General features: G+C 51.9%; 1 protein-coding gene and 1 long non-coding RNA gene across 6 annotated transcripts in view; one reads left to right on the forward strand and one right to left on the reverse strand.

Annotated features, from left to right (window-relative positions):
- FARP2 (FERM, ARH/RhoGEF and pleckstrin domain protein 2) overlaps positions 1-13,145 on the reverse strand; it is a 100,607-nt gene that overhangs the window by 7,843 nt on the left and 79,619 nt on the right. For all 5 annotated transcript variants that reach the window (XM_055404085.2, XM_088835028.1, XM_088835030.1 and 2 more), the window contains exons 14-19: positions 11,912-12,075; positions 9,553-9,642; positions 8,853-8,986; positions 4,011-4,092; positions 2,920-3,169; positions 1,776-1,906 (exon numbers count right to left, since the gene is read on the reverse strand). In XM_055404085.2, coding sequence (XP_055260060.2) covers positions 1,776-1,906; positions 2,920-3,169; positions 4,011-4,092; positions 8,853-8,986; positions 9,553-9,642; positions 11,912-12,075 — 851 coding nt within the window. The remainder of the gene's footprint in view (positions 1-1,775; positions 1,907-2,919; positions 3,170-4,010; positions 4,093-8,852; positions 8,987-9,552; positions 9,643-11,911; positions 12,076-13,145) is intronic.
- LOC148777955 (uncharacterized) lies at positions 3,180-11,688 on the forward strand. The gene is made up of 3 exons (XR_016037148.1): positions 3,180-3,300; positions 10,225-10,335; positions 11,615-11,688. It is a non-coding gene; the product is annotated as an uncharacterized LOC148777955 (long non-coding RNA).

The following is a 13,145-nucleotide window of genomic DNA, read 5'->3' on the forward strand; positions in this document are numbered from 1 at the left end:
TCTTGTTCCTTAGGTTCATGGCCCCACATTCTCAGGACCTTCTAACGAGGCTAATAGAAAACAGGACTTATACACCCACGCTCTCATGTGTGTGTGGAGGCAGAAAACATCCGCATGCAATCCTTAAACACTACTGTGAAAATGAAAATCGTGCCCGACTTCGCAACCCCGTGGACTATACAGTCCATGGAATTCTCCAGGCCACAATACTGGAGTGGTAGCTGTTCCCTTCTCCAGGGGATCGTCCCAATGCAGAAGTCAAACCCAAGTCTCCCACATTGCAGGCAGATTCTTTACCAGCTGAGGTACGAAGGAAGCCCAAGAATTCTGGAGCCTATCCCTTCTCTAGCGGATCTTCCTGACCCAGGAATTGAACTGGGGTCTCCTGCCTTGCAGGTGGATTCTTTTCAAAGAAAAAGCTATTAATGACAAAAAGTAAGCAACCCAGTAGACATAGAGACCCACAAAATTAAACTGAAAGTTCAAAAATAAACTCACCCCACGGCCCATTGATTTTTGACTAAGGTGCAAAGACAGTTCAACAAAAGTGCTGGGACAACTGTACTCCCACCTAGAAAGGGGTGAAGTTGGACCCCTGTCTCACACCATATACAAAAGTGAACTCAAAATGGATCACGTCTAAACGTAAGAGCAACTTTTAGAAGAAAACATGGGTAAATCTTCATCCCTTCGATTAGGCAATAGTTTCTTAGCTATGACACCTAAAGCACAAGTGACCAAAGACAAAGTAGAGAAATGAGACACCAGCTAAATAAAAAACCTGCATGCTGTAAATGATGCCACCAGGAAAGCAAAAAGAGAACCCACAAAACGGGAGGACATAGTTTGCAAGTCATATTCTGGTAAAGATCTGTTATTCAGAGATGAGAGGGAACCTCACAACAGTGAAGAGACAAACAACCCAATTAAAAGGTGGGCAAAGGTCCTGAACAGGCACTTCTCCAAAGGAGGTACAGAAATGGCCAGTAAACACAAGGAAAGATGCTTGATGTTAGCCGTCAGGGGAACGCAGGCCGAACCACGATGAGATGCCACAGCATACTGTCAGAACGGCTTGGCTAAGTCAAAAAGACAAGATACGGAGAAATCAGAACCTTCACATACTCCTGGTGGGTGTGCAAAATGCTGCAGCCACTGGGGACAACGTCAGCAGTTTCTCAAAACGTTAAACACAGAGTGACCACGTGACTTGGCAGTTACACTCCTAGGTATATACATGTGTGCCCAGGAGAACTGAAAACACATGTTCACACCACATGTGAACATGGTGTTCACAGAACCACTATTCACAATGGCCAAAAAGTGGAAACGACCAAAGTGTCTATCACCAGATGGCAGATAAACAAAATGCGCCGTCTCCAGAGATGGAACACTGTTCCTCAGTCCTCAGTCACAAGAAGGAATGAAGCCTCCACCCTCAACACGAATGAACCTTGAAGACACTGCGCTGAGAGAACGAAGCGAGACACAAAAGGCCACACACTGAGGCTCCCTGCGTGCGAAACGCCCCGGGTGGGGGCGTCCAGAGACAGGAAGCCCATCAGCAGCTGCCAGACCAGGCAGCAGGGGTGGGACAACTGTGAACAGGGATGGGGTTTCTTTCAGGGAATGGAAATGTCCTGGAATTAGTGGTGACGTGGCACAACCTCATGAACACACAAAAAATACAATGGAATCACACACTCTAAGTTATGTCTCAGTCAAAAACAGTGAAGTAACCAGCTCAAAAACCATTCTCAAAAGAAGCCACTCACCCTGCCGGGAGCGACGAGACTCTCTATGCCGACCAAGTCCCGCTGCAGCTCTGTCAGCTTCTGCAGGTTCTCCAGCTGGACTAGGCTGTGCTGGAGTGTGGAGGTCATTTCCGTGATGGCCTGGAGGGCATCTGCGTGGAGAAGCCCCTCAGTACGGGCAGGGGCAGGTGGGCTGGGGAGGGGACAGGTGGGCTGGGGTGGCGGGGAACAAAACCCTCCCCTGACCAGCTTGTGACATTTTAAAGGTGGTTTTAATTCCAGGAACGCTGAGCTCAAACTCCTCACAGGACTGCCTTGGAAAGCAAGTGTGGGTCCTGAAACCTGGACTCGTGCAGCCCAAACTGCTCCCAGGCAGCACCCAGGCTAGGTGAAGAGACAGGACAGACTTTGGAAACAGCTCTTTAATATTGTGGGCCCTCATCATGGTGGCTCAGAGGTTAAAGCGTCTGCCCGCAATGCGGGAGACCTGGGTTCGATCCCTGGGTCGGGAAGATACCCTGGAGAAGGAAATGGCAACCCACTCCAGTATCCTCGCCTGGAGAATCCCATGCACGGAGAGCCTGGTGGGCTACAGTCCATGGGGTCGCAAAGAGTCGGACACGACTGAGCGACTTCACTTTCTTTCTTTTCTTTCTTTCATGTAACATGGGCTCTTCTTTCACGGTTCCCTTAAAATGCTTAGAGCCATTGGGACAATTGTGCCCTCTCCTTTTTAGCAAAAACACAACACTTGCTTTCAGGAGGGAGAGGAAGGGCACTGTCGGCACCACAGTGTCCATTTTGTGCCTTGTACATCAGAAAGCATCTGTTCTGTCCTCAGGACATGGGAGACCCGAGGAGGGACGGGCTGCTGAGTTCTCTCCAGCATGTCTGGTGACAGTGGTGACTTGACCTGAGAGGCAGGGATTTCCTGCTCTAAGTTTACCCTGCAACTGCGAGTCCAATTTGGAGGTCACAAGCATCAGGGTTTATTCTTTGGTCCTTTTAACAAGTGAGAAAGGGCAGCGTCCACGGAGTCAGATGCTTCGGTCAGGAGCGTGTTCCCCGAGTTTGTGGTTTAGAAGCAGCCGCCTGGCCCTCCCCTGCCCCGGCGGGCTCAGGAAGGGCCCCGCCGGCGGGGGCGGGGGCGCCAGGCGGCACTCACCGCGGAGGTCAGCGTGGTCCTGGCTGTGCGGGTCGGGGTTCCCGGGCCCCGGGGCACACAGGCGGCGCAGCAGCAGGCGGTAGTGGCGCAGGCGATGCAGCGGCTTCAGCAGGAAGGCGTTGAGCGGCAGGTAGCAGACCTTCTGCAGCTCGAAGTCGCGGCGCAGTGCCTCCAGCCTCCGCAGGCGCCGGCTGGCTGCCTCCAGCTCCGTCAGGACCTCGTGTAGCCGCTGGAAGTGGCTGGTGAGCGCCTGCGGGCGGGACGGGCTGAGCAGCGGCGTGCGCCCCGGCTCCGCCGGATCAGCGCCTCGGAGCCGCGCCCCTAGGGGGCTTGCCCCTGAATCGGCGTCTCAGCGGAACGCACAGGCGGCCGCCGGGCCAGGTAAGCTCCACCAAACCGTGCGCGCGCGTGTGGGTCTAAGCTCATGCCGCCTCCGGGATGCACTCACAGCCCGCCCTGAGAACCGAAAACCCGGAGGCGCGTCCGGGGGAAACCCGCTCACCTTAAGGCTAAAAGGGGCGCCCAGGCCACTGCGGGGCGGGGCCTCGGGGCGGGGCCTCGGGGCGGGGCCGGAAGCCTCGAGGAGGAGCACTTGGCGTCGCGCGACAGCCAGAGCCCCAGCGCTGGGAGCGCGGGCAGCGCAGCCGGAGGTGAAGCTGGTACCTCGGGCTCCCTGTATTGGGGCGCGAGCGCAGCGGGAGCAGCTGCACCGGCCCCACGGCTGTGAGGGGCGCGGGCTGAGGGAACCCTGGCCAGGCAGGAGGCAGCCCTGGGGGGCGCCGTTGATCCTGAGGGACGCGTGTCCTGAAGAGGATGCTTTTGGGGTGGAGGAGGCAGCTCCAAGAGGACCTGGCCTGAAGGGAGCTCTGCTCTGAGGGGGCACTGACCTGCGGGAAGCCCGTCCTGATGGAAATAGCGCTCCGAGAGGAACACGGCTCAGAAGGGCTCCTGTCCTGACCTGAGGGCAGAGCTGACCTGAGGGGAAGTCTGTCCTGCCTTTTGTCGTTCTAAGGAGAACACTGTCCTGAGGAGGAAGCTGGTGTCCTCACCACCAGCTGCTAGGCCCAGAGCTTCACACAAGCCCGTGCTACCTTTAACTGAAGCATGTTCCTGAGCAGGATGTCCCCGATGCGCTGGTGACTGCCTGTGGCCTGGGTGCTAGAAGATTCCTCCCTGGAGCAGAGGAACAAATGAGGTCAAAACCTTGGACAGCTTGTGAGAACCTCTAGCTGCTAGTGTGATGGTTAGTCCCAGGCTCAGGACAGCACCCAGAGGCTCCGAGGGGGAGGCCATACTTGACAGAGTCTGTTGTCATATCTCGACCATCATTGAAATGGTAGTGACCAGGCAAAAAAGGATCATCTCCTGAGACTAGAGATCTCTTCAAGAAAATGAGAAATACCAAGGGAACATTTCATGCAAAGATGGGCACAATAAAGGACAGAAGCGATATGGACCTAACAGAAGCAGAAGACGTTAAGAAGAGGCGGCAAGAATACCCAGAAGAACTATGCAAAAAAGGTCTTCATGACCTAGATAACCACAATGGTGTGATCACTCACCTAGACCCAGACATCCTGGAATGTGAAGTGAAGTGAGCCTTAGGAAGCATCACTACAAACAAAGCTAGTGGAGGTGATGGAATTCCAGCTGAGCTATTTCAAGTCCTAAAAAAATGATGCTATTGACAGCATTGCACTCAATATGCCAGCAAATTTGGAAAACTCATCAGTGGCCACAGGACTGGAAAAGCTGTTTTCATTCCAATCCCTAAGAAGGGCAATGCCAAAAAATGTTCAAACTACCGCACAATTGTGTTCATTTTACATCCTAGCAAAGTAATGGTCAAAATCCTTCAAGCTAGGCTTCAACAGTACATGAACTGAGAACTTCCAGATATACAAGCTGGATTTAGAAAAGGCAGAGGAACCAGAGATCAAATTGCCAACATACATTGAATCATAGGGCTTCCCAAGTGGTACAGTGGTAAAGAATCTGCCTGCCAATCCAGGAGACACAAGAGCTGTGGGTTTGATCCGTGGGTCAGGAAGATTCCCTGGAGAAGGAAATGGCAACCCGCTCCAGTATTCTTGCCTGGGAAATTCCATGGCCAGAGGAGCCTGGCGGCCTACAGTCCACAGGGTCTTAAAGAGTCAGACGTGACTGAGTGTGCACCAAAGCACAGAGTATACTATAAAAAGTACAGTTGGGTCACAGGAAAAGCAAAAGGGTCCCAGGAAAACAACTTCGCTGACTGTGCTAAAGCCTTTGACTGTGTGGACCACAACAACTGTGGAAAATTCTTAAAGAGATGGGAGTACAAGAGACCTTACCTGCTTCCCATATGTAGGTCAAGAAGCAACAGTTAGAACTGGACTTAAAACTACAGACTGGTTCAGAATTGGGAAAGGATTACGTCAAGGCTGAGTTGTATATTGTCACCCTGCTTATTTAACTTCTATGCAGAGTACATTATGCAAAATGCTGGGCTGGATGAAGCACAAGTTTCAATCAACATTGATGGGAGAAATATCAATAACCTCAGATATGCAGGTGACACCACCCTAATAGCAGAAAGGGAAGAGGAACTAAAGAGCCTCTTGATGAGGGTAAAAGAGGAGAGTGAAAAAGCTGGCTTAAAACTCAACATTCAAAAACTAAGACCATGGCTTCTGGTCCCATCACTTCATGGCAAAGAGATAGGGAAAAAATGGAAACAGTGACAGACTATTTTCTTGGGCTCCAAAATCACTGTGGATGGTGGACTGCCACCATGAACTTAAAAGATGGTTTCTCCTTGAAAAAAAGCTATAATAAACCTAGACAGCATATTAAAAAGCTGAGACATCACCGTCAACAAGGTCCGTATCAGTTCAGTCGCTTGGTCGTGTCTGACTCTGCGACCCCATGGACTGCAGCACGCCAGGCCTCCCTGTCCATTACCAACTCTCAGAGCTTGATCAAACTCATGTCTATATCGAGTTGGTGATGCCATCCAGCAACTCATCCTCTGTTTTCCCCTTTTCCTCCCACCTTCAATCTTTCCCAGCATCAGGGTCTTCTCCAGTGAGTCAGTTCTTTGCATCAGGTGGCCAAAGTATTGGAGTTTCAGCTTCAGCATCAGTCCCTCCAATGAATATTCAGGACTGATTTCCTTTAGGATGAACTGGTTTGATCTCCTTGCAGTCCAAGGGACTATCAAGAGTCTTCTCCAACACCACAGTTCAAAAGCACCAGTTCTTTGGTGCTCAACTTTCTTTATGGTCCAACTCTCACATCCATACATGACTACTGGAAAAATCATAGCTTTGGCTAGATGAACCTTTGCCAGCAAAGTAATGTCTCTGCTTTTTAGTATACTGTCTAGGTTGGTCATAACTTTCCTTCCAAGAAGCAAGCATCTTTTACTTTCATGGCTGCAGTCACCATCTGTAGTGATTTTGGAACCCAAGAAAATAAATTGTTTCCCCATCTATTTGCCATGAAGTGATGAGACTGGATGCCATGATCTTCATTTTTTGAATGTTGAGTTTTAAGCCAGCTTTTTCACTCTTCTCTTTCACTTTCATCAAGAGGCTCTTTAGTTCCTCTTCACTTTCTGCCACTAGGGTGTTGTTGCCTGCATATCTGAGGTTATTGATATTTCTCCCAGCAATCTTGATTGAAGCTTGTGCTTCATCCAACCCAGCATTCCACGTGATGTACTCTGGATAAAAGTTAACTAAGCAGGGTGACAATATACAGCACAGCCTTGACGTACCTCTTTCCCAATTTGGAACTTGTCCATTGATCAATGTCCGGTTCTAACTGTTGCTTCTTGACCTGCATACAGATTTTTCAGGAGGCAGATCAGGTGGTCTGGTACTCCCAGCTTTTTAAGAATTTTCCACAGTTTGTTGTGATCCACACAGCTGAAGACTTTAGCATACTCAGTGAAGCAGAAGTAGACGTTTTCCTGGAATTCTTTTGCTTTTCCTATGATCCAATGGATATTGGCAATTTGATCTCTGGTTCCTCTGCTTTTCCTAAATCCACCTTGTACATCTGGAAGTTCTCCATTCACACACATATTGTTGAAGCCTGGCTTGGAGAATTTTGAACATTACTTTGCTAGCATGTGAGATGAGTGCAATTGTGTGGTAGTTTGAGCATTCTTTGGCATTGCCTTTCTTTGGGATTGGAATGAAAACTGACCTTTTCCAGTCCTGTGGCCACTGCTGAGTTTTCCAAATTTGCTGGCATGTTGAGTGCAGCCCTTTAACAACATCATCTTTTAGGATTTGAAGTCGCTCAGGTGGAATTTCATCACCTCCATTAGCTTTGTTTGTAGTGATGCTTCAAGGCCCCTTTGATTTTGCACTATAGGATGTCTGGCTCTAGGTGAGTGATCACACCATCGTGATTATCTGGGTCATGGAGACAGACCGACATTTTTTGTACAGTTCTTCTGTGTATTCCTGCCACCTCTTCTTAATCTCTTCTGCTTCTGTTAGGTCCATACCATTTCTCTCCTTTACTGTGCCCCTCTTTGCATGAAATCTTCCCTTGGTATCTCTTAAGTTTTTGAGATCTCTAGTCTTTCCCATTCTACTGTTTTCCTCTATTTCTTTGCATTGATCACTGAGGAAGGTTTTCTTATCTCTCCTTGCTATTCTTTGGAACTCTGCATTCAGATGAATATATCTTTCCTTTTCTCCTTTGCCTTTCACTTCTCTTCTTGTCCCAGCTATTTGTAAGGCCTCCCCAGACAGCCATTTTGCTTTTTTGCATTTCTTTTTCTTGGGGATGGTCTTGATCACTGCCTCTTGTACAATGTTATGATCCTATGTCCATAGTTCATCAGGCACTCTATCAGATCTAATCCCTTGAATCTATCTGTCACTTCCACTGTATAATCATAAGGGATTTGATTTAGGTCATATCTGAATGGTCTAGTGGTTTTCCCTGCTTTCTTCAATTTAACTCTGAATTTGGCAATAAGGAGTTCATGATCTGAGTCACAGTCAGCTCCCGGTCTTGTTTTTGCTGACTGTATAGAACTTCTCAATCTTTGGCTGCAAAGATTATAATCAGTCTGATTTCAGTGTTGGCCATCTCGTGACGTCCATGTGTAGCATCATCTCTTGTTGGGACAGGGTGTTTGCTGTGGTCACTGCATCTCTGGGCAAAACTCTGTTAGTCTGCCCTGCTGCATTTTGTATTCCAAGACCAAACTTGCCTGTTACTCCAGGTATCTCTTGATTTCTTCCTTTTTGCATTCCAGTTCGTTATGATGAAAAGGACTTCATTTTGGTCCATATAGTCAAAGCTATGGTTTTTCCAGTAGTCACGTATGGGTGTGAGAGTCCATATAGTCAACGCTATGGTTCTTCCAGTAGTCACGTATGGGTGTGAGAGTTGGACTATAAAGAAGGCTGAGCGCTGAAGAATTGATGATTTCAAAGTATGGTGCTGGAGAAGTCTCTTGAAGTCCTTTAGACAGCAAGAAGATCAAACCATTCAATCCTGAAGGAAACCAACCCTGAATATTCACTGGAAAGACTGATGCTGAAGCTGAAGCTCCAATACTTTGACCTCCTGATGCGAACAGCCGACTCACTGGAAGAGATCCTGATGCTGGGAAAGATTAAGGTCATGAGGAGAAGGGGGTGACATACAATGAGATGGTTGGATAGTATCACCGACTTGATAGACTATGAGTTTGAGCAAGCTCTGGAAGATGGTGAAGGGCAGGGGCTGCACTTCATGGGTTGCAAAGAGCTGGACATGACTGAGTGACTGAACAACAAACAGGATGAAAGAAAGCAACTTATGTATCTACTAAGATCTGTTTCAGTGAAATAATGACTTCTGTGAAATACTTCCCGAAGCTGGAAAGCTCCTGAGAGCAGTGATGGTGGGAGGTGCTAGGGGAGGGGGGCAGGGGGCATTACCAGAGCGCCAGCCTCTGCTCCACCTCACGAAGGAAGCCTCTGTGGAACTCATAGATGGGGTCGATGTTGGAGAAGAGCAAGGTCATCAGGTCTGCAGGCATGGCGTCCGCCTTGACCACCGTGCTCCGGAACCACTGCCGGAAGAGCTTGGGGTGACCCAGGAACCTCACACCTTAGGACATGCAGCCCTGACCACAGAGCCCCCACGAGGACAGCTCAAATCAGTGATACAGCCAACCTCTCGGCTGATCACCCCAGTTTTCACAATATAAGAAAACAATTCTGGATGAAGAGCTTCAAAGGAATATGTTGCCAGGTTTACAAAGATTGGACCCAGTACTGACCTGACTAGACATGTTTTAAGGCAAATATATTTAACAGAACATATATGGCTCAACTGGTAAGGAATCCGCTTGCAATGTGGGAGACCTGGGTTCGATCCCTGGGTTGGGAAGATCCCTTGGAGAAGGGAACAGCTACCCACTCCAGTATTCTGGCCTGGAGAATTCCATGGACTGTATAGTCCATGGGGTCGCAAAGAGTTGGAAATGACTGAGCGACTTTCACACTTAACACACATAGACATGCACACACAGATTTCATGATGGCCAAGAGCAATTTATCAGGAGGGATTCTGTCTCTGACCTAGATTTAAGAAGTAGTCAAAAAATCAAAGTAACAAAGGATTTAGGTTTCTTACCACAGTAATAACTTCTAAATCCTTCAGGTATGTTCGTTCTGTTGCGAGAATCTCCTTTGTTATGAAATACGCCTCGTCCGTAGGCACGCACTGCAAGGGGCGCAGACATGCGTTAACGTCTGCTGGCCGTGTCGCCGATGGGCCTAACACGCCATCTCTTCCGCTAAAACTAACACCGCTGTGTGATCTTCACATGTAATTCCTGAGTCACTTCTGAGTAAAAATATAAGCCCAGTTTTATCTCCCTCAGATGTTTTTCTTCTGTTATGTTATTCTTTTTGAGAAAATAATTGCTGCTTACACAGTGGCATACCCTGAACTAATTACTCATTTTGTGATGAGATCATTGTTCTGATGTCACTCCCAGGACTGCAGCTGGTGAACACATAAATACAGGCACACCTCAGAGACACGTGGGTTGGGTTCCAGACCACCACAATAGAGCAAACGTTACAGTAAAGGGGATCAAACAAATGTTCAGGGACAAGTCCACAGCAACAGAACCCTCCATAGTGGGAAGGGCACGGCTGCACCCGAGTAGCCCAGGACTCGTGCTCGCCGGGGCCGGGGGCTGTGTCTGCCCCTGCGGGGCCCCAGCCCACCCCGAGCAAGTCAAGTTCTGCTTGATGGCCCTCCTCCACGCTTCCTACTCTGTTTCTTCTCCTCCACTAGGTGGGAGGCTTGGGGCTGACCCTCCCGTGTCAACTGTGGCAACAGGTACCTGGGATGTGCCAAGTTCAGAGGTTCCTGCCCTTGAGTGGACAGCCTCCCAGGAGGAAACAGGTAGGAAGCAACTCCAGCTACTGAGGAAGTGAGCCGTCTGGGCAGCAAAGTGCACAGGACGGGGAGCAGGTGGGGTGGTGGGCAGGCGGCCGGCCGGGCGCTCCGAGGTCAAGGCGGGGAGCGGGCACGAGGTGAGAGAAGTGGTCGCCAGCAGGAAGGCAGGGTCCTTGGGGCCTATCTGAGCACATGATGGTGTGCTGGCCCCAAGGCGAGTCTGGGAACTGGGGCTGCTCGGGAGGTGCAAGGGAGGTGAGCCAGGGTGAGGGGGCCCACGCGCTCTGGAGGTCCGGCCGAGGCGGGTCGGGGAGGTGAGAGTGTGGAGGACTGCAGGCTGTCAGCTTGGGGATGGAGCGTGGCAGGGTCTGAGGCCTGCTGGGAAAGGGAGGCTGGGGGCCGGGGCTTCTCCCTGGGGCCTGAGACCGTCAGGACCAGAAAGCCTGCAGGGAAATGCCCCGTCCAGGAGGGAGCGTTGCTGGGAGGTGGAGGTGCCCGGAAACAACCACGGCAGCATCACTGCCGAGGTCACAGACATATACAGCAGGTGTCACCAGTTAGTGACGAGGGGCTGCCAGCAGCAGGGGGGTCAGCAGTGGCTCATGGACGCCAGCCTGGGTAGCCAGGGCCAGCCCCAGGTTTCCAGATCAAAGAGCAGCTTCTAGGAAACTCAGTGGGGAGAAAGCAAACCGTCAGCTGCACTGCCAGCCATACATACCCCAAGGTCAGGGCCCAGGTCAGGGCAGAGGGAGGGGCCATGCTTTGTTCCCGCAGAGCCCGAGGGGAGCCCGCCAACAGGCAGAGGCGCACCCATTAGAAAGGGAGTGCCAGCTCCGTTTCAGGCCGTCCCAGTACTGTGGGGCCTCACCAGCTTCTACACAGTTAGTGGGAGATGCTGGTAGGGAAGGGGTTTCAGGCAGCAAGCTGGCACTGGGCTCCAGGGGAGGACAGGATAGCTCCCCACCCCCACCTCCACCCCCAAGCTGGGCAGCCAGACGCTGATGCCGGAGCCCAGGGCTGGGCCGGTGGACGCCAAGGCTCCCAGACCCTGCGCTCCACCGCGGGGCTGAGGAACACAGAGGCAGCCCCAGTCCTGCCGAGGGGGTCATCAGGGAAACTGGGGCTCCCTGCCTAAAGCTGGGGGGGCCCTGAGGCCAGGGCGCCCCTGCTTCAGGCCACGGCCTCGCTGGCGAGCAGCGTCTCTCCTCGGTCCCCGGCTCTGCCTGCCAACCTCACGCCTGCCCAAGACTGAAAATGCAGGCGGGGGCCTCACCTTCCGCCACAGGCCCAGCCCCGGGACGCCCCTCCAGGACCACTTCTGCCACCAGCCCCTGCTCCCCTGACCCCCAGGCCTCCTCCCAGCTCTTCCACTGTTAAACTGAAGCCAGCAGTTCGGGGAGCGGCAAGGCCAAGGTCTCCGGGATCCAGCCCCACACTCAGAACCGACGGACACCAGGAACCGGGAGAGCAGTGGGGAGGCCCATCGTGTTGTGGAAGTCCCCGGAGGTAAGGGGAGGGTCTCAAGACTGGGGCACCCCCCCCCGCCCCGCTTCTCAGCAGCAAGCCCCCCAGGGGCGCCCACCTTGCGTCTCGGCTCCTCCCGGTCGTCCATCCCGGCTCCAGCAGCGTCACCGAGGACGGGGCCCAGGAGGGGGCTGGGGCCCTGCACAGCCGGGCCCGGGGGGCTCAGGCCCGGCGGGCTCCTCTGGGTGGAGGGAGAAGGCCGAGGAAGCTCCATGGAAAGGCCTGGAAGTGAATGGGCGACGGGGCTGATGAGGAAGGGTGGACCCGAGCGGAGGCACCACCACCAGGCCCTTCTGGGGACCACAGTGGCAGGCACGGCTTGTGACCCGCTCCCCAGAGAGCCTCCAGGGCGGCCTGGCCCGGGGCTCGGGGTCCCGGGAGATCGGCCGCCACGGAGCAGGGAGGGGACTGCAGGCCCCCGAGGAGGAGGGCGGGTGTGCTGAGGCTGATTCACTGACCCTGCGCCAGAAAGCTGGGTCACACGGACTCACCCATGCGGTTTTCTACATCTCGGAATTGTTCATTACAAGGACTTTAATCTGGTGTTCTACAATCATACCACAAAAGCAACTAACTCTCAGGTTTTTCCCTTCTTCAAGCAATGTTTGCTCTTGACTACATGGAGGCCAAGTTTTCACCTTGTTCTATTTCATCAAACATTTTGTAATACAAAATTATCTTACCTATTTTAAAAAATCCTCAAAGGTTTATTTATAATGTTTTTCTGTGAGAAAGTAGTAACTATTAAATGCCAAATTTGACAATGACCTTAAAGCAGAAATTTCAGAGAAGATATTTAACTGGTGATTAAAAGCAACTTAAGGTATCCTAACAAGTGCAGTGTGCAGGTGAGTGTAGAGTGCTCCCACACCTCGGCCCCACAGCGCGGCCCTCCTCCCAGCGGCCTGAGGGCGGCGGCGGCCGGTTTCACATTGACAAGCTCAGAGTCCTGGGGAGCTGGAGCCGGGAACCCACCCTGGGCTTCTGGCGACAGGCTCCCCAGGCCGGACAGCAGAGCTGACCTCTGGGCTGCTCACACCACACCGATTAGGACATGGACAAATGTTCGCTAACATTGGAAAACCCAGATGACGTAGAACAGAAACAGAACCGGTTTATTAACATCTGCTTTCATTACACACTTAAAATCAGCTAAGCCACCTTAAAATAACGTGACTTCCCCACGTCCCCCCCCGCCACGCCAAGCCCACAAGGTCACGTCTGCCCAAACACAGCTACTTGGACTGTAGAAGAGCCCGCTCCCCAGAGAGGCTGTGAGGCTCGAGAAGGAG

Source organism: Moschus berezovskii, chromosome 4, assembly GCF_049115385.1.
Source record: "Moschus berezovskii isolate FMDL1 chromosome 4, NW_MosBer_1.0, whole genome shotgun sequence".
NCBI lineage: Eukaryota > Metazoa > Chordata > Mammalia > Artiodactyla > Moschidae > Moschus > Moschus berezovskii.